This window comes from Papilio xuthus, unplaced genomic scaffold (genome assembly GCF_000836235.2).
Source record: "Papilio xuthus unplaced genomic scaffold, Pxut_1.1 DF826923.1, whole genome shotgun sequence".
Classification (NCBI taxonomy): Eukaryota; Metazoa; Arthropoda; class Insecta; order Lepidoptera; family Papilionidae; genus Papilio; species Papilio xuthus.
In genome coordinates, this window is record NW_013531726.1 from 328,282 (window position 1) to 350,922 (window position 22,641).

At 33.5% G+C, this 22,641-nt stretch overlaps 1 protein-coding gene across 4 annotated transcripts; it reads left to right on the plus strand.

The window, feature by feature from the left end:
* Positions 1 to 1,146: 1,146 nt before the first annotated feature.
* On the plus strand, positions 1,147 to 21,126 carry LOC106122554 (uncharacterized family 31 glucosidase KIAA1161). 4 transcript variants are annotated; one of them, XM_013318594.1, is made up of 9 exons: positions 1,147 to 1,270; positions 6,709 to 7,271; positions 13,085 to 13,173; positions 17,220 to 17,361; positions 17,888 to 18,110; positions 18,515 to 18,694; positions 18,770 to 20,181; positions 20,278 to 20,455; positions 20,566 to 21,126. In XM_013318594.1, exons 2-9 carry the CDS (start codon positions 6,738 to 6,740, stop codon positions 20,703 to 20,705), a joined length of 2,898 nt encoding a protein of 965 aa, XP_013174048.1. In that variant the 5' UTR covers positions 1,147 to 1,270; positions 6,709 to 6,737; the 3' UTR covers positions 20,706 to 21,126. The 4 variants fall into 4 exon arrangements, with proteins under 4 accessions (XP_013174048.1, XP_013174047.1, XP_013174049.1 ...); XM_013318593.1 differs by lacking the exon at positions 1,147 to 1,270 and adding an exon at positions 4,735 to 4,876; XM_013318595.1 differs by lacking the exons at positions 1,147 to 1,270; positions 6,709 to 7,271 and adding an exon at positions 8,849 to 9,458.
* Positions 21,127 to 22,641: the final 1,515 nt, after the last annotated feature.

A 22,641-nucleotide genomic window follows, 5' to 3' on the forward strand; every position in this document is an offset into this window, starting at 1 on the left:
ATTCTAAGATTTTACGATTACAATTGTACTGAGACTAGTTGTCGCCGGCGACTCCGTTCGAGCGGAACTAATAACAAAACAAATTACTAGCCAATGCGGTGTTTCTATGTTCTACATCTATGCTAAATTTAAGTGAGATCCATTTGGCTGTTTTGGAGACACATAATAACGAACATCCATCTAAATATTCGCATTTACAATATTAGTAAGAAGTAAGATTGTTTTTCGCATTTAATTTGTGTTGTTTGTCATTCAAAGTAAAATATAATTCAAGTAAAGAATATTTATGGGATAAAGCACAATCATATAAAGGTCAGTATGTCTGAAGATATTAATTCGTACTTATGTGTAATATTAATACTTCCTGTGTAGACAGTGAGCAGACATCACAATTGCGGGAAGGACGAGGTAACATTAGAGTAAGCTACAAATGATCCTGTGGGAAGAAATGTAGGTCGCTCTAAGGAATTCCTTGAAATTTAAACGTAAGAATCCTAATCCTATAATCATTACCAAAATATCCGTTGGGAATTTACACAGTCCTTATAAAGACGAGTGGTCGTCCGCGCCTAATTAAAAATAAATATAATTAGTATAGCCTATGTATTCTTTCAGACTATGTTCTATATGCATGCCAAATTTCATGGTGATCCGTTCAGCCGTTTGGAAGTTAGCTTCAAACAAACATCCATCCATCTAAACATTTGCATTTATAATATTATATTAATAAGATAAGTAATGTAAAGAGCGAGCTTATTATGTTTTATATAAAATTTTGGTGTCATCACCAATTCGTATTTATAGTCAGTAGGTCTGAGAATCGACTACTATCTATGTTTTAATCGGACGGATTCCTTATATTTTTTGATCTCGACTCGATGTTATTTTAAGGAAAAGAGCGTAAAATTACACAACAGAAAACGAAGACAACAATAAAATTGTAAATCTGTTTATGTTTTAAAAGGTTTTCCTCGTCACTTTCCTTTGAACAGTGAGATACAAAACATCTCGTATTGAGGTAATCTTTGCCTTAGTTTTATTTTGTGAGGAAATTGTCCTTCTAATCTTGTTTCAGGCCATAAATTCATGGTCACCTTTTCCATAGACAACTTAAGTTACAGTTTGTTGGTAATAAGATAGATAAGACCGGGTCAGTGTGGTTTGCGCGCGCGCATTGCAACCCGCCATTTTACGAATTGTTTTTTAAACTTCAAAAGGTTTAGGCGCGGTGTTAGTGAGTGTGTGTGAAATTTTGTGTTTTTTAATTGTGGTACGTTGGATTTATTTATTTATTAAATTAAGTTATTTTATTGAAACAAGATATTTTAGTAAACTGATAAAAAAATCGAACAACTGTATTTTTTAAAAGGATTTTTAATTAATTTCAAGTTTGAAAAACTGCACTGAAATAAAGAGATGATATTTCTTCTAACCACTGTTCATTTAAGAACTGAACATAAATTTAATTTTAGCTTGAAAAATCAGGGTTCAGAAACCTACTGCCCCTTGATTTCCTAAGACAATTTTGAAATAACCGACATTAAGTATTCAAGTGTTAAAAGTAAAAGTAAAGAAACTATCGGAATATATTTTTGCAAAAGTATTAAAAGAAAAACACAAAAACTTTCAAACTGCTTTTATATTATATTACAAGGAGAATAAAAATTATTCGCGAGCAAAATTGTTGAACATCTATTTTTAGTGTCATAAAGTGATAAATTAAACATTTCGAAGCCTGAATTATGGCGTTATCATAATGAATGAAAATGACAAGAATGACGAAGTTAAATTATTTAATAGATAAGACCTACTGAATAAGAAAATAACTGTTTTTAATGTAAAATTTTTCAACAACTTAAAAATTATAATCCATTATTTTCATTTAATCACTAGCTGTGTGTGTCCACGAGGAACTAAAAAAAACTAATTGTATGTCTATGTGTTCGTCCAGACTATGTTCTATATCTATGCCAAATTTCAGCGAGATCTGTGCAGCAGTTCTGGAGATACCTTCTAACAAACATCGATCCATCCATTTTAACCATTTTCATTTATAATATTATTAAAAAGTAAAATTATGTAGTTTATTGCTTGCTAGCAGTAGTAAATTAACTAGTTAATTGTGAACCTGATCCTTAAATGTAGTTTAATGCATGCAGTATGTAAGTTATGTTATTATTAAACAGATCAATTTTAGCTCCGAATGTCAATATGAATTTGTATCATTGTGCAGCGAATTTGTTAACCATATGCAAGTAGGACGCACGATGTCTCCGACATTGACGTGCTACGGAATATTAAATTACTAGTGTAGTCACAATACTTAGAACCTAAGCCTTAGAGTACGGTCAGCGATATAACTCGTAACGTCCCTTTACTGCGCAGATATGTACAGGTTGCTTGATGTTTTCTTTCCACATAAGAACGTCGGATAAATGTTAAAAGAAAACAAAACATACACACTTATGGTATATGGCGTGATTAGAACCAGGGACCTGCACATTACAGGTCAAATGCTTAACCATTGAGCCACTGACGATCAATGGAACATGGAACATTAGAACATGGCGTGGGCATGAGCTGACATAAATAAATTTCCTCCAGTAAAAAATACTTTAATCGCGGCTTAATTGTGTAATCTATGTGAACGACTAGTTTCAGACCTCTCCGGGTCTTTCATTATTGGGACTTCGCATATGTTATTGTAAAAGGATGCATGTGTCTATATAGTAGGTTGCTACGTGTAAAGCACGTGGTTAAGGTGCGATTTACATACCAATGTAACGGCGCGCTATAAAACAATGCTCGCCTTGTGAATCTCGCTTCAGCGTTGCGTGAAGAACACGAGGTTTGTGTTTATCTTTGTATCTGAAACAGGATTAATATAATTGTTATTAATATGTGATGAACCTCGGTTAACGTTAACGCAGCGCAACAAACTCATGAAAATATTCTTGTAATATTTTGATTTTTATAATAATCTACTGCTCTGATCTAGAGCCGCGACCGAATTATATAGTAATTGTTTCGATCCGGCTATATAGATATACTAGCGGACCCGCGAACGTTGTCGTGTCTACACGTCTTTAATTTGCATTAATGATGGTAGCGCCGTCTGTCGGATCCAATGTAAAACATTCCAAAATCAACAACTACTAATAAATTAAAAATTATTTAAAAAAACATTGTCCAGCGGACAAAATTGTGAATCTAAACCATTCCCAAATCCCCTTGAACACACCCAAAAAATTTCATCAAAATCGGTCCAGTCGTTTGAGAGAAGTTCAGTGACATACACACTCACAGAAGAATTATATATATAAAGATAGGTTGTAAAGTGCCTGAAACAAAAACAGTTGGCATTTCCACTAAACCTAACTATTTTAAATTGGTAGGCATATATAAACTTCTTTGTATTTTTTTACAATGAATGAAGCAGAGCATTTTCAACACTAGACGTTAAGTGGTTAAGTTGTCGAAAGATTTAGTTTAGTAAGTAGGGTATTTAGTCTACTCTTGCAGGAAAATGCAAGCAACGCTGTAGGTTAATTCTACCCTAAATTCTAGACTTAATTTAAGCTTCATCTATATATTTCTTATTTGAATCATTAACTCATCTCCAACAGTGTTATTAACAAAGAGATAAGCCGAGACAATGAACGTATAGTTTCTTAAGAGTTTTCGCGTAATGAGAAGCGATTTGCGCTCAAATTTTATGTCATTACAACGCGTTAAGTAAACTGCCTTGTTGTGAACAAAAGAATGGTTCGAGACTGGTTCTTCATTACTAAATTGGACCAAGGAAACTGAACATATATGGTTTGAAGATTTAGCTACTTCGAGTAAAAAACTTATAAATCTCAAAAACCATCAAATATCTACAGTAAAGTAACCGCGATTCCGTTACACGTGATTTCAAAATTCTCGGGTAAAACATCGGGATTCAACCTGCACGTATCTGAGGAGACATTCATAGATATGTGTAAAGTCAACCCACACTGGGTCAGCGTGGTTGACTATGGCCTAGGCAAGCCTAACTGAATGAAGAGGTGAATGACATTGACCAAAGCAACCTATGCCTTTTTTCTTCAGAGGGGAATGCTTTATGCATACTCCGCGCCCCAGGGGGGACGCGGTAGTTATGTGGGATTCTCCTCCATAGCGGAGGCATACCCACTAAACCCCTCTGTTCCTCCAACGCATCGGGACGGGACCACGGGCACGCTTTCGCTCTCGTCCGCGGAAAGCAACCTAAGCCTAAGTTTCATACTTATCCACTTCACATCCTTTTGTCTATAGCATATTTTAGTTAATGATTTTTAGTGGAAGAGTTAAAAAATGGTAATTCTGTGAGTTGTAATTAAATTAACGAGTTTTGTTAACTATTAGCAGTGTGGAGCGCGTGAGCAATGCAAACGGATTTATTGTTAGTGTTCATTAGGTGTGTGATGTAACCCGGTGGGCACGTTTCCTGCTTTTAATTAGTGTACTAAAAATATTATAAATTAATAGTAAATAACGCGTTTATATCCTTATAATTATGAGGTATTTTTAATATTAAATCAACTATCAGTAAAGCTTAACATTTACAGACGACTTAATTGTTTTTACTTTTAAGTTTTTTGTGTTTTTTTTTTATTTGTCATGTTTAAAATAAATTTGAAATGTGAAAATGGTTTACCAAGTGGCAATGTGAAATGTTTTTGGTGTTTTTTTTATTTGGATTATTTTATTTACGCCGTAGTTGTTATCATTTTGATTGCCTTATTTGTTTATGTCATGGTATACTATTAAATTTTTATACAATGTCCCTTAACAACCTTATTTCGGGGAGTGTTGGTAATATATTTCGGGAAACTCGACGGAAAATAAACAAGTAAGTGTTTTTAATAATGTTGCTTATCGTGGGTTTCCACTGTCTGAAAACCTCGGCAATGTACAAAATTTTATCTTATTTCGTACTAAAATTGTAAATGCAAATTTTTACGTGGATGAATGGATGTTTGAAGGTATTTTCAGAACGGCTGAAGATACCTCAATGAAATTTGGGCTACTAATCACGTTTTGGAATCACGGGCAACAGCTAGTGTTGTTATAATTCCAATTTTCTCTGATAAATGCAGAGATAACAACATGTTTTAGACAGGTGATCGACTGTCGAAACTCATAGTAACATTTGCAATTCTTCTTTATAGGAAAATAAAAAAAATCATTTGAAGCCTGAAATATAATAACTTGAAGTTCATTAAGTAACTATATTAAATCGTGTCGAAATCTTTAAATACCAAGAAACCCTACTTTAGCTATCCTCAGTCAGTCGGATAATAAGACATCGTATTTAGATATTAATTACTAACTATAGTATTCTGTATCCACACAAAAGTATATAATTTGGTTATATGTTTACGTAATATGTGATAAAACATATAGCGAGGACGTTTCCTTATATACGTATGATGAGGTCAGTAAACTGATGCCACACGGTTGGCAGAACTGAAACTGTTACATCTTATTATCTTAATAATATTATAAATTCGAATGTTTAGATGGATGGAATTTGGCATATATGTAAAACATAATCTGGAAAAGCACATAGGCTACTTATTTTTTTTTATTCCGCGCGGACGAACTCGCGGGCGTCAGTTACTTGGTTAACTGAATTCGACGTTACTCATTTAATTCGAAATTCAAAATTAGGTTGAATTTTAGTGTGTAATTTTAATAAATTTGACCGTTTACTTTTTAAAATAAGGCTAGCAAATGCTGGCTGACAATAACTTCTGTTAACCATATCTTTTTCTGATGAAAAAATATATTTATCAGCTTTATGTTAACTTTTGCAGCGATTGTAATACAAAAGTAAATATCTACCGGACCAATTTGTGACGTACACTAAACTGTCAACAGATTTCTGCTAAAGCCTGCGCACACACGGCTACTGTGCGACCTTGTGCCGAGGATTTCTTAAATATCTCTGAGGACTCTTAAAATATTTTCTAATACTTAGGTGAAAATTTATGCCTATCCCCGTTATTTTTAATTACCATTTTTAATTTTATTGGTTTTAATGTAACATATCTAAAGATCGCAAGAGTAAAACTAAAACATGATAACAAAGGTTTATCTCATACATACTACAGAGTAAATAAAAATAATTTTATCCATTTCTTAAGCATAATGACACATGGAGAAATGGGAATTTTATAGAAATAATATTTAAATTTCAATATGTACTTCACACACATCCATACAAATACTTTGACGTGTTGACGTCCGGATGACATCGGTTTTCCCGCCTTTATTGAATCACACAACAAATATGGCGGCCGCTAATCACCGAACCGTCACTCCAAACAACTCAGGTGCACAATTTAGTTTTGCTATGTTACAATTGTCGTAACATCTTATAAAGTTATTTAGTTTAAAGTTAAAACAATGAATTACTTAATCTTAACTTGAATGTCGTGATTTTAAGTTTATTTTTAAGATTTTTTTTTTGAGAGGTAAAGTAATTTTTTGTATATACTCAGATACTTAACAATCAAGTTAGTTATTTAATTTAACATGAAAAAGTATCCTTAATTATTTTAAGCCGTTGACCGTTTAATGTATTCATTACAACGTGATTTTAAAACTAAATTTAAAATAAACTTTACATTTAAATATTACTTATTTATTTAATTAAATTACAAATAATTATTTTTACAGATATCTACTATGAAATAGACTAATCAAAAATGGCCAACAATGCACCCAACAATCCATTCGAAGGAGTAGCAAAAGGTTTAAATTCTCCGGAACTGAAATCAAACAAAACAATACCTTTTGTCGACGAATGTGTAGAACTCGATCAAGTTAAAAATGAAACGACACGTCCGAAAACACTTGACATACGAAAACATGAGATGGAAGATGAGAAACCACAGACGCTGAAAGAGGACAAAATACATGCCAAAGATTTAGGGGCAGTTCACACACCTAACAGTGACACAATAGTGGTAAACACACCTGAAGGAACTTTGTATATTACATTAGATCCTGAATCAAAGTCATCCCCGACAAGTCCTAATACTCAGTCTACTGACGTATCAGAATCTCCGAGCACATCCAAAGCATTCGGTGCTCAGGAGTCAAATGACATGATAATTATGGAGAAAGAAGTAGAACAAAGAAGAGCAGGGTTAAGAAGGAACTCTATATCAATGCCAACATTACAAAATTTGGAATCGGAAGTCTTAAAGCAGCATTACTTAGGCAATCCAGAGGATGGGGTGAGTCTAATCTTACTTATATTATAATGCGAATGTTAAAAGCGAAAGCTTAGATGGATGGATGTTTGTTATAGATAAAGAGTTTCTCCAAAACGGCTGTGTGGATCTCGCTACAATTTGGCATAGATGTAGAATTTAGTTTGGCAAAACACGTAGACTACTAATTAGGTTATTTTTTTTATTCAGCACGGTAGGACTCGCGGGAGATTTCTAGTATATATTATTTGTAGGACTAACTAACATTATAATTTAGTTCTATATTCCTTAAGTTCATATATCAATAGATTTAACTAAATAAAATCGAGATGTTTCCTTAACACGAAGTAATCATATAGTTTTAAGTACACGTAGAATTTGACCACGTTAGCCGATTTCATTCAAAGTTTTTGTCCAATCAATCCGCAGACAAATGACATTTTTAAATAGCCCTTATTAACCCCGTACAGTATATTATGTACAGTACGTAACGTACGTACGTATGTAAATAGACTTTATGTATTAACGAAGTGCTCGCTCTGTTTGTATAACGCGTTAAGCCGAGACGTAAGAGATTAGATTAAGGTGATACATCTAGGTATATAGCATCTTACTAGGTACTAGAATTGTAGCTATTAGACTAGGATTGAGTTTGTTACCTAGATTCTAAATCTAATAAATAAAAATAATAAAAAAAGCTGAAACTAAAAGCAAACGTGTTAATTTACTACTTACTTACTACTTATTTATACTTTTTCCATTGAAAATATTAAGTTTAAAGTTTCAAGTTACACGTAACATATTATATATGTACCCAAACTTTCGCATATATCTCGTTCAGTGGTTCACCACAGTTTAGATGTATGGGAAATCTACATTAAGGGTCTTCCTAAGACCACATAACGACTCTGAGTGCGATCATTAGTGGTAAAAATTGATTGCACATTTCTATGTTATCTGTTGGATTAACTTTCATATCTGAAAGGCGCGGTTTTAATTCCAAAAGATTGTTAATTAAACCAACAACTAAATGTAGGTTGTGGTTTTAATACACGCGATAAAAAGAACAAAGAAACACAATTTTTATCTTATAACAGTTATCTTCAATAAATAAAAATTTCAAACTATTGCAGATTTATGAATTTCTTTTGTTAAATACAGCAATTATGTCACAATTACATCAAAACTGCATTGTTACGTGTGTTCATTTAAAATAAAGATTTTTGTTTCAAAATTTGTTTCGAAGTATTTTATGCCTGTTACAAAATAGCAAATAGTTTTTATTAAAGTAAAAAAAAATATAAGCTATTTAAATAGTAAACACAAAAATTTTCGAGAATTTTGTGATTTATATGATTTTGTTATTTTGTGAAATTGAAGACGTCAAGAAGGATATTCTGGACTTAACCAAAACTGAACTTAATTCCGAACGAATTAATCAAGATTCTTCAAGTATCGCAGCCCTTCGTGTCCAATGAACACTAAAATCTAATCGAATGTGTAGTAAACATTTAAATTCGACTTTGTTACTATCATAACACCACGTGATATAATCAAAGATATCGTTTGATAAAGAAAAAGAAATGTTTTGCGATATTTTTTAGTAGCACGTATAGTGTAGTGCGCTTACGCAGGTACAGATCTGTGTATATCAATAGCGAATTTAAACTAAACAAGTAATAAATTAGTATATTTAATTATCAATTGTAGTCCATGTGAAATCAAGGTTATGTAAAATTTCCTATAATGTCCACGCCGCCTTGAATTAACAAGATAACTTATCTATTGAAACTGAACGTGCAGAGACAATATTTGTAAGATAATTGATAACGCAAAATGAGGATGAGAAAGAAACCAGATCTTAAACTACACATTCCTTCATATCCTCAAGATTACGTAGAAATTCCTCCGGAAACTAAGCGACTTATTCTCGAAGCGAATCGTACACCGAACGATATTAAATACATAGATGAAGATGAGCCAGGAACGTCTGATGTTAATTTCACAGACTCCGCTGAAGTAAGATCTGCCACACCTGAAGTGAAATTCGCTGAAACATTTGAAAGTAAGACTGATAAAGATGAAGAGAAAACTGATGTAACAATTGGTAGTGACAGCCCTGTAGTTTATAGAAAATTACAAAGAGCCTCAATTTCGATGCCCGATGAAATTAAAAATTTCGAAGGAACGAACAAGGAAGCTAAAATTAATGTGAGTTTATGCTTTTAAATAACTTCTCTTTTATAAACTTTTCTTAGAATTATAATAGCTTAGACGTTGTATATAAAGAGTCAAATTTTAAGTATGTATATGTTATATCAGTTGACCTCAACGCTGTTAGTCGTATATCTGTAAATCATAATAACAATTATCTAATCAATATAACATGTTAACACAAGACAACTACGAATTTAACTATATAATTTGATAAACGTTGCAAGACGCGAATTAATAAATAAGTATGCATATTCAATGATACCGCGTACGACAGCGGTCGTCACCAGGGATGGTGGGGAGATCTAGCCTGACCTCCCCCCAGGCCTAGCCTAGATGATGGGCTGACGACGCTTATCAGACAATAGTATAGTCTGATATCATTTTTAAAAAATAGTAGTCGTAAAGTTACATAAAAGAAAATTATAGAGGTATTGATGTTAGCAAATATAGTTCGAATAGAACTGTTTTATGATTGGCGAAGTTTAGTTTACCTGAAATTACTTTTTAAATAAACTAGCAGTAACACTAATTGTTTAGGACTGCTACGTCTTCATGTGTTATATTTGTTCAGAGTCAAAAGTTGTTAACCTTTTGTTAGTCAAATGTAGTTTTTTCTTGTAAGTTGGTAGCCCTAATTACGTACGTTTCGGAGGACCTTGCAGTGTATCCCGCTGGCCGTGCTGACACTGACAGACGGTAGACCTCTCCGCAGTCCGCACACAGATTATCAAAATTGCTTGACCACATCCGTTCGCGATGCTCAACTTCGGCATTAAAGTTTTTGCGTTATATTTTTTTGATATAAAGAGAAATTATTGGTAAATTTTATTAATATTTTGATATAAAATAAAGCTTAATGATTATTTAACAAATTAGTTGTATTTAGTTTTATGCATTTGCATATTGTATTGTTTGGACATGACAGTGTCTTATTTAATTGTTATTTTTACTTCTAAGAGTTGTTTACATTAAAAATATTAAGTATAATTTATGTATAACTAGCGATTGGCCACGACTTCGCCAGCGCAAAAGAAGTAGCCCGTAGTCCCGACAAAATCAATCCAGCCGTTCAGATTACCCGATCAAACACGACCTTGCAGACAGCCAAAAAGTTTCTATATTACACACCGACACTCTAATTTTATTAATACGTATATACATAATGATAAGACATGCGAAATACGTTATTTCCTACGTCATCTCTGCGTACACATATTTGCCACTGACTGTTTTAGGCGAGTTTGTTATAGTATTAAAAGATTTAGATATTGAATATCTGTAGAAACCTGTTTGACTAGGCACATTTCTTTCTAATGTACGCCTATAAACAATTATCTTATTATCGTATCAAATTGTTTATCGTTATTTTGTAAAACATGTTTAAAACTAAACCAATTAGATTTATTAGATAGAAACGTCAACGACCTATGTGCTAAAATCATGCTCAAACATAGACCATCGTGTTTTACTAATAAAGAAATAAAAAAACTATTTACTTTCTTGTTTCACAATAAAGGCCAAATTAACGACGAATTACATATGTAATAGCTTCTATGCAAGTAAGAAAAAAGAATAAAGAGATTAAGAACTTAACTTTTTCTTTAGAAACCACGAAATCCTGAAAATTGAACAAAGAATGAGTTCCTTAATTTAAATTATCAATGAAATATTTAAGTGTAAATAAAAAAATAAAGTGCCGAAGTTGTCAATCCCCTGCAGGCGACCTATTTGCCTACATTCAATTCATTTGAATTTGTCCGTGATCTTAGACCCCGCACACGCTTAGTTCTCGTACCTAACCTTTCTAACAAACTACAAGCAAGTATTAATGTTCTGTGCAATCATAATACAAAAAAAAACAAAATAACATTCAGACAGTATTTAGATTATAAGAGTGAGATTGAAAGTGTAAGAGTTAATTGTAAAAGTGCAGATTTTAAAATAAATTAAAAAATTGTCATTTTTAAATAATTATGAATTAAAAATGAATAACGAGTCTCGATTTAACGCATTCGCTCACAAGTTCAAATATCGATCGCCGCTTTGGATTGAATCAGATTCGGATTTGAGCAAGAGTAGTGGTAGTGGCAGGAGTTTCAATGGCAGTGATGGAAGTATTGCCAGCAGCAATTCGGACAGCTCTGGTAGTGTCAACAACTATCTGGACTCCAAGGTCTCAATACGTTTTATCTTAATTTTTTTGCTTAATTCAATAGTCGTTGCTTTTGTATATCATTCTTTTGACAATATCTGTTATAATTTTTTGGTTTATTATTTTAGTATTTATTATTAAAATAACATGGTTTCAAATTGGTTTAATTTAGCTTTCAGTATGAGCGCCATCTATGCATATAAAGATGCACTAAGGAGCTACTTGCACGTAAAGATTTTGAAATTGGTTAAATTTAGATTTTCTTACAAGCGCCATCTGTGCGAATAAAGGTCTACTACAGAGCTAACTACAAGGAACTTTTTAATTAAATTTAAAAATGTCTTAAATTTATATTTCAGTCTCAGCGCCATCTAGTGCAAGGAAAGGTATAATACGCAGCTATTTGTGATCAAAGATTTTCTACGTCTTGCAATAGATGGCGTTGTTAGTTTTGGTCAATTTTTTAAAAATTGCTTCCAATTTTCTTAAAATATATGAAACTATACATCAACGGATTATCATATTTTAAAAACATAGATATTTTGTGGCACAATACTGCATTTCAACTATTACGTTACATGAAAAATAAGAAGTTATAACGATTAGAGAAAACCAATTTATTTTGCGGCTGTAATCTACATCAGATCTAGACCTTTCTATATTCAGTAATCCAACTGTTGCCGTGTATTACGAAATATATAATTATCTAAGACTATATGAAAAACATAATATAGTTGATTAATAAAATCTTTATTAATTTAAAAAAATCGATAACAGAGATTCTGTCCACTCTTGTTTTAATAATTAATTTAAATTGTTTAAAATTAAATTAGTAGGGTTTTGTCCTTGAAATAGACCCATGTCCGGACTAAGGTCTAGACTGTAGGCTAAAGACTGGGTTATTGTAATTAGTATTAATTGAGTTCCCCGCTGTAACGACACCAAAGAACATGCGCGGCGTCAAACGTAAAGACTTTGATTGCATTCCCTTGACGCAGGTTAGATTTATCTTTTATCTTTTCTGGACAGGCCTTCTGTTTAATTTAAATCCTCTCTCTGCCGTATCTACTAAAGCATTCACACGTTAAATGTATTTCTGTGAGCTTATTTTAAAGAATGACATTTTATATGGCAGCTTTTAAAATTATTAACTAGATTTTTACCGCGATTCCATCCACGTGGCAATTAAAATTAAACTTAATAAAAAGCTGTGTTCTTCCAGACTACGTTCTGCTATTTTGTCAAATTTCACAGAGATCTGTTAAGCGGTGAAGATACGTTATAACAAAAACCTGAACATTCGTATGTATAAAACGGTAAGAAAAGGTAATAAATTTATTAAAAAAATAATATCAATCGAATGACTGCAAAGCACACTAGGTCAATTAAGGATCACAACAAAATTACCCTCGAAAAATATCTGACTTCGCGAAAATGAACGTTCTAATTAATGTTTGTCATGTTCCAGATTCCGGAGCATCATCAGAGCTCTGCATCGGGCTTCAGTGACGGCAATGGGGACGACAGCAATGTCATGTCTGATGACGACAGAGTCAAGTGAGTGTTTGCTATCCTTGAGTTTACACTGCCAAAACATTTGTATACATACAACGTCTATGAACTTTATTTTATACAAAATTGAAGACAGTGGAAAAGCAGAGTAACTTTTCTTTTGAACATATTGACGATAGGCTAGGTCAGTTAGAGACTTACGTATATACGAGGACGTGCGTGGGGGGGAGGGCACAGCGTCGTGCGGGCCGGGGGGGGGGGGGCGGTCTGCACTCAATCTTAAGGGACAACTTAATAAGGAAGTGCATCCGGTCGTTGAACCCGTCCCGGTTGCAATCTTTCGCCTCGCCTGTGTTCACCTAATAGTCGATCCCTTTGTCGTAACCCAATTTAACAGCTCTATTGTGTAAACCTTGCCGGTTAGTAAATGCGATGAGATCTGTTAGGACATTTTAATGATTTCCTACTAGTGTTTCAGTTTTATACGCGTACTGTTTGTTAAATTAAGAATTTAAAAATAGAAAATAATCAACAGTAGGTCTTAAAGATTTAAATTTAAATAAATTCTTATGATATAGGTCCATAATAGAATACCTATGATTTAAAGATCAATTGAAAGCATTTCTTTCTAAACCATCTATAGTCATAAGCATTAGCTAGTAATTACAGAAATGGAATCTGTAAAATAAATTATATAAATTGTTACCTTGATAATAAAAAATAAGAAAGAAAGTACTATTTGTTTTGTATTCAATCGATGCCCGTGCGAATCTCCGCTGCGTCATGTCGCGCCGGTCAGCGTAGGAATAACCAATTGACACACATCGCCCGCCATTATGTGATCAGAGGGCGCGATTTCTCATCTGTCAACTGTCAGATTTGCGCGGGAATTCTGTACTTAAGATAACGCGAACACAGATAATAAATGGAGTCATATGAGATTGTAAGAGGTTACAATTTTGTTTTTTTTTGTGCTTCTTTTTATCGTTTTTAATGATTAGGCCGTTTACGCATAGGTAAATTGCGTTGATGTAATAAACTGTAAACGTGTATGTACACACACTTTATGTGCAGCTATGAAATTAAATTTTTTAATTACGCAGACATTTGAATTTGATCGTTTAATTGCGTTTAAATTTTTTTTTTCGTCTATTTGGACATCCATATTATTTAGTTCTTGCTTATAATCTTCTAAATTATTTGCTTTTAAATTCATAAAGCATTATTTTGTTTAGAAATGTATCTTTTTAATATTAATAAAATCATTTGGCATTACAAAGTTGACATGTAATAAAATACATCGCGATAACTTTTGTTATTAAGTTTCTTTGACAGATCTTGACCTAATTAGTTAAATATTATATTAAAAGAAAATTAAAATGTCTGTTTGTTATATTTTATTTCATATAGAGAGGAACTGATGTTACTTATAACATACTAACCGTCGCCCGCAACTCCGTTCCGCGGTATTACAAAAATACACGAATTACTGTGTTCTTCCAGACTATGTTCTACATCTATGCATTTCAGCGACATCCATGCAGCCGTTCTGAAGATACCTTCTAACAAACATCCATCCATCTAAACTTTATTTTTATAACATTAGTAAGATTTGTTAAATTATGTTATAAAAATTAGAATTGTATAGTAAATAAAATTTCTTTCGATACTCTATTATGATATTTCCCAAAGACTTTGACAGGAATAGTCAGGCGAATTCATTAGATTTAGTTTATATATTTATAATCAGTTATGTACTAATCGCATGGACAGTGAATTGTGTTTGAACAACGAAAGGTTTCATTTTATTCATGTATTTATCTTTTAAATTAAATAGTTTACTTGCATTGTTAAAACTACAATAAATTAATTAATTTAATGAAATTAATTAAAACCCAATTAGAGTAATTAATTTCCTAATCCTAGCTATATGTTATCAGTTTTAATATAAGACGTAAAGTACAATTTAAATTGCAATTTTAATATAAATATTAAAAGTGTTTTATCTCTCTCGAATGTCACGTGCAAAAGTATTTCGAAAACTATTCCAAAAACAGTTTAATTTTTTTTTAAATCTTAGCAGATTTTTTTGTAAATTTACTAAATTTCTTTTACCATTCCAACTAAGCTCTTGACTTGTGCTAGTATATGGTTTACGTCAATAGTAATATGACGGGATTCGAACCCCATTAGGCTATTGACGCGTAATTAACACTAGGTATTTTGTTTAAGTAAAAATTTTAACAAGCCTTTTTGTAGCATATTTCCAATGCATATTGCCAAAATAATAATACGAATATAAACTTCCTTGTATAAAGAACGGATGTTACCAACATTGTAAAAAAAAATAAACACATGATCGTGTGAATATTTTGTTAAAGACTACTTCTGAGAACTCGAACTGTATTGGCTCGAGAAATCTGTTACATATTCAGTATTAGAGAAAGGGCTTATACTAGAGAAAGTTAAAGAAATCTAGTTAGTAATCTAACCTAAAAACTTACTAGTTTTTATTCAGATGTCTCAAGACGAGTAACCGTGGGTTTCTGACAGCAAAATCTACATTTAAATCACATTGTTTTTTTTTATTTTATCTAAGATAAAGACGATATCTTTTATATATCTCAAAAACCAATGGTAAAAGATTTATTACAAAGCTATAGTTAATTGGTTAAATTAAAAATATTAGCAGTTATAATACTGGCATAAATTAAATTATAATGACGTCACATTAGATGAATAAAAAATAAATAATTATAATATGAATGAGAACAAGTCTGAGCGTAGTTTCGCGAACTTCTCGTCGAGCGAACGTTGGCCCGGTCAGTTACGGTCGTGTGTTCATCACGGACTTTTCTGTGCAATTGGATTTTTTTTTTAATAATTCTCTAACGAAATAAAGATTTTTTTATATATTATAAACAGTGTTGTTTAGTGGAAACATTTATTAATAATTGTAAGTGCATCTTTTTTAAAAATTTAACACAAATAAGAATACCTTTTTATTATTTGAGATAATTTAATCTTTTAAATATTCTTTATGTGATTAAAACTATTAAAGTAATTGTATTTATTATCTTTTTAACTTTTTTATCGGATTTGTAATAATATTTACATAGCTATTATAATTAATTGCAATTAAACTGTATAATAATTTAACAAAACAAACAACAATAACTACACGATATCATTGGTTAATATTAAACTTAATATATTGTTTTACGATGTATGTTCATTTTTATGACAAAACATTTTTTCTTAGTTATTTTGAAATAATTATCAAGCGTTTGTTTGTTGATGTGTTTGTTTTTAAACGATAAACGATAATTGCTAAACAATATTATGATTCTAGATATTTTTTAAGCTGATTAGTTTGCGTACAATTTACATAACCCGTATCTCGACATGTTTGCATGTAAATCATACTAATATTATAAATGCGAATGTTTGGATGTATGGGTGGATGGATGGATGCTCGTTAGAAGGTATCTCTAGAGAGTTTTTTTAGTATTAAATAATAAAATATTCTATTTGGTAGCTATGTAGAATGATATTTGTGGAGCCACTTCCAGCAGATATGAGGGTGTGCGTGAGTGTCAGTGCCAGTATCCTCATTACGACAGTTATGATGATGTCGTTTCCAGTATCCGAGTATTCGTGTGACCTTGCACAACATTTAAATTGACGCTACTTTACGCCATTTGACGTTACCAAATGACGCTGATTTATCTGCGACATTGTTCTCGAGTGAGGGTCATACAGACATTTATATACGTTTTTCTTTTTATATATCCAGATATAGAGAAAAATAACTACAAATAAATAAAATCAGTAACTGCTTACGCTCGTCACCGTGCGAGTTGTGATGTTCTTTTACAGTGCGCTTCCACTGCCGACAGTCTTGTACTATTACATATTATTGTTAATTCCTAGATGGGCATGTTAACACATTTCTAGTGCTTACTTCAGCATATATCTCCAGTGGTTCAGAGTGTTTCAATCAAGTTTAATCAAAGAGAATGAAAGGAAATACAAAACACATGATTCCTCAGCAAAAAGCAATGGGATTAATCAAAGTGTTGTGCATACAGGACACCGCTCCGGTCGCCGCGGCGCAAGGGCGCTCGCCGCCTGGGCCGCTCTGAGTTCAGCATGGATGACGACGACTACTCGCCAAGCAACTCCGTCACCTCAGTCAATTCACTGGCCAGCTTGTTAAAGGAGAAACTACAGGTTCGAAACACTTACCAAAGTCTCCAAAACAACAAACCCTTTTTTTTTTTTAGAGGGGAATGCTTTATGCATACTCCGCGCCCCGGGGGGGACGCGGTAGTTATGTGGGATTCTCCTCCATAGCGGAGGCAAACCCACTAAACCCCTCTGTTCCTCCAACGCATCGGGACGGGACCACGGGCACGCTTTCGCTCTTGTCCGCGGCCCCGTCTGCGCCAGCTGCCGAGGCAGCTCCCTCTCGGGGGGGAGGCACCCCTTAGTCCCTGGTGATGGTCTCCCCCGTGTCCATCACCAGAAAAAAAAAAACAACAAACCCTCGCAGATCTCTCGATTGATTACATTATAAGTCGCCCCAAAAGTCCCAGATCTCTCTATCAATTTCCCAGTAACACCATATCCTATTCGTCACTTGTACTACCTCAACTCACAAACTTGAATACAGTTAAATCATTTTCCATTCATCTGCTGTGTTCTAACTCTGAAGTTCTGCGTTATACAAAGATTACCAATTTCCTATATCTTTCAGAGCATCCCGCAGAAGATGCGTAAGAAACCTACAGACTACAAGCTACGTGCGTTCGTGGCACTCATGTTCCTCGCTGTGGTATTCTTCGTCAGCTTCGCGTATGTGTTGTACCATCAGCAGGTACTCACCAAGGCCTACTTTGATACCGTGCAGTTCAACGAGCCAAAGCGACTCATCAGAATCTACAATAAGGATGAAGTTGAGATACTGAGAGCTAGTTTAGGTCAGTTGGTGTTTTATTGTAATTAAAATGGTTGTCAGCTAGTAGCAAAAGATAGAGAAAGAAAAACGTGCCGGAAAGGTATAATAAAGAGACTTTGATAGGACGTTCCTATTCTAGTGAGAAATATTTCTAGAAAATAAGATCATTTCCATCCTTTTATAATAGATTTACCTCGATTGTTGATTGTAATAAATCACATTGATTAACAGACGAACGCACCTTGACAATTGTTCATTAGTTTCATGGACGTGTTGAAAGAATAAATTAAGAAAGAGACACAAGGAAAAGTCATATAAAAGTTTTTAAAGTGAAACAACAAGATAAAAGACGTGACATTGCCGTATTGTAGGAAAACTCGTAGTCTGCCAGTAACAATACTTATTAGAGTGTTTTTATTTAATTAGGTGTAAGCTTAGAGGGTGTGAAGAAATCGTATCCGTGTTTGCCGGAGCACCGCTTGGGCGATGGCTCGGAGTGCCTGCAGTGGGCGCGCGCCTTGAGACTCTACCTAAAGAGCCTGCCACACGACCCCGGTCTCGACAACACTACCTGCTACTCCGTACACTGGAAGGCTTTGCATTCAGGTCACATACACATTATATTTGATGGTATAATTATCTATTAATAACTATTCTAACGACAGTATTGTATTATTACAGATATCGCACCTACAGATTGCTTTGACTGGAGCGATACTAAGGTCCACTGGTATGGCGGCGGACAATCACTGAACCTGACCTGGCCTGTCAACACCGGTCTTATAGACTTCACTCCCTTCATCACTGGTGATATACAAAAGTCACAATGGAGTAACGTCTTGACACGCTACTTCATTAATTCTAAAGGAGCCGCTTTAATCATCGATGATGAAACACCTCTGCATGTCGCCATTAATAACGGCAGGAAGGAGATATGCCTCAAAGCTAAATATGATGACTTTGCATTCGTAAATAAGGTAACAGAATTTCCAGAACTCCGATACAATATATGTACGTCCAAAGATATGAAATCTCTGCATTCTTCTATACATAGTCATAGAAGGGCCCCGTTGTGGGACGGGTTGAAGCCGAAAGATATGCAGACTTTAGAGTCACTGATATCGGAGCCGGTTTGGCAAATCGCGCCGAGATTCAAACACGAATTAAACGCAGAAACAATTTCAAAATACACCGAAGACGTAATTAACCTAGGCTTTCTAAAACAAGGTCACGTGTTAATCAATGAATTCTGGCAGAACGAAATAGGTGACTTTACAGTCGATAAATCTCGCTTCGACACATTGAATGTTACAGTTGACAAGTTGCATAGAAGAGGATTTAAAGTAACTTTTACGGTTCAGCCTTTTGTCAGTACGGAAAGCAAAAACTTTGCTGAGACTGTGCAGAAGAGATTGCTTGTGAACGAAAGGAATGGTGATCGCCGAATCCCCGCACTGACAAGGTTCAAGTCCTCTCCCAGCGCGGGTGTGATCGACATCACCAATAATCGTTCAGTTCCTTGGATACTGGATAAGCTTCAGGCGGTTATTGACGAATACTTCATAGACTCGTTCTATTTCGACTTGGGCACGGCTTACGATATGCCGCATTACTACCAGTGCGAGAAACAGTTGATCAACCCCGATCATTACAAGACAATATTTACGAAGACCTTTGAAAAGTCTTTAGATATAATAGGTGTGTCCTCAGCGGTGTCTCTACCGAGGCCACCGATCTTTGTTTCTTTACCCCCGTTTGAATCCACTTGGCAGGCTTTGAGACAAGTTATACCGACGATGTTAACGTATGGCGTGAACGGATATCCGTTTATAATGCCCGGTGCGGTGGGCGGTGACATTTACTGGCCGGGCAGTGAGCAGTTCTTGCCGTCATCGAAAGGATTAATGGAATCTAACGCAGCGAACTCGACTCAAGAGAACGGAATAGACTTGCCCGAGAGAGAACTGTATATGAGATGGCTGCAGATGGCAACTTTCTTGCCCGTGATGAAGTTTACTCATTTACCGAGTAAATACAACGACGAGAGAGTGTTAGAAATGGCAAAGAATTTGACTTTGTTAAGACAAAAACTGGTGAGTAGTATTGAAATTTTTCTCTTACCAAAATTTTGGTTCATTCTATTAGTTACGTATTCTGCTTATGAGTGGACTATTATTTTATTTCTACAGATAACGCCCCTCTTGCTAAAATACAAGCGTGAAGCGCTGGAGGAGGGCTTGCCGCTGGTTCGACCATTATGGCTGGTGACGGGAGGAGACTCCGCGCTATCCGTGCGCGACGAGTTCGCCATTGGAGACGAGCTGGTGGTAGCCCCAGTGCTGCGCCCCGGTGAGACCAGCAGAGAAGGTAAGACTTTAATATATTTTTTTTAATAGAAAGATACAAAGGGCTAAATACTTTTTATGATTTTATCTTTATCTTGATACCTTTTTCTTTAATGGTTTTGTTGTTGACAGTGTACCTGCCGGCGGGTCTGTGGCAGGATGGCATCGATGGCTCGCTGCGTAAGGGCAGCCGCTGGATGCACGACTACCGCGTCCCTGTCGACCGTGTCGCCTACTTCATCCGTAAGCCCGACGATATGAGGTTCAAGTGAGACTACTACCAAACACTAGAAATACTTTAACAATAGTGGAACAAGTATGACATTTAAGGTTCATTTACACAATCCGGAATCGTACGAACAAAGCTCGGCAGTCGTTTCAGAGCGAAACAAATGTTTTGCATTACATTATGTTTGTCTCGTTCTTAAGCAACGGCCGAGTGTTGTTCGTACGATTGCGATTTGTCTAAATGAACTTTAATACTATCATACTGTTTAATCGTGACTCAAAATTCAAATACAAATGGTAATCAGTAGAAAATTGACTGAAGTTCTATTAATATTGTCCAATGACCAATATTCATTAATTGTAATATATATTAAAATCTTCCAAGAGTATTAGAACATTAGTATAGTTAAAAATGCATTTTGTATCTTTGAAATGTTATTGTTCGATTAATTTTTGTCTATTGAGAGTGGATCTTATTTTTAAGCTAATTAAAATAAAATAATCTCTCGTGAGACAAATATTAAAACGGTACCTAATTGTGTTTATACTTTTTTTTCCATAAAACAGTAAAATATAGTTTTATTTTCAATATGAGAGGGACCAAAAAAATAGATGTTCATATTTATAATTGTTACCAAAATAATTCCGATGTTCAAGAAAAGATGTTTTTTTATTTTGGTTGTAATAAGTGTGCTTTTATTGTCTTGTGATTTTTATAACAATAAGATTGCTTTTATTTAAAATAAAATATTATACGTAATTTATTGAGATTATTATGTAAGTAGAAAATCATTTTAACTACAGGATGTGTTGAAAATATGATCCAATATTAATTAAATTGTAATAAAATAATTAATAATTATAAATTGTAAAATAAAATATAATTTATATTTTATCAAGTTCAGATTTCTTGTTGGAAATTAATAATGTTTTTTTTATTATTTCACTTTGTCATCCTGTATTAGTGTAAACATTTATATTGATTATAAAATATGAGGATTTTTTTTGCAAACAAATTAAATTTTCTAATCATTTTATAATACATTTTTGTTTAAATCCAATTAAAATTAATTAAATTCTGTACGATTCTATAAATATTTATTATATTTATATTGTACGCTAATTAATATTTTATTAATAGCTGAATGTTTTATATTAAATCAATTGTTTTAAAAAATAGTACCAAAGAAATAAGTTAGTTAAAACAATTTGTTCCAGTAAAATAATTCTTTATCCAAATAAATACTGTGAATCTAGTCTTACATCTTTGTATTATTTATTATTCCTAAAAATCTCTTAAACTTATTTTTTATATGACAAGGTGGAAAACGAGCAACTAATCGACTAAAATTATTTGATCCGACGCCCATGGACATCCGCAACGCCAAAGAAACCGCAGAGGCGTTACCGGCCTTTAAGGGTGTACGCTCTTTTCTTGAAGTCCCCTAAGTCGTAACCTTTTATGTGGTAATAATTGAAGTAAGGTTTATCTGGTCAGTCCATGGTTCGTTTGCCCCTTTGTTTATTTAAAAAAAAAAACTTTCATTCATCCAATTATTTTCTAAATAAGTATTGTACATGTATCAAATCAACTGACCGTAGGTTTGTGAGACTAAAATCCGCGTTTAAAATATATTGTTATCTCTGTTTTGTCAAAGATGAAAGACAGAGATGATAAAATATTTTATATAGAGATTTTGGTCTCTCAAACCACCGGAAAGTGACTAAGTTCGTGTCTTATAATTTCGTTAATGCTCTTTGCGCTGGTGGAAATGATGTTTACATATTAGAGAAATATACAGTGGAAGAGGGGTTTGACTCTTTAAAATATTGCCATTATCATAAGCAATTTTAATATCTAAGTGTACTTTAGTAATATAACTACAGGGGGATTTTTTAATTTTTTATTCCTAATTTTTTTTAAGTAGATTTTTTTTCTAAAATAAAAGCATAATTATTTTGAAATATGTTTATTAGTTG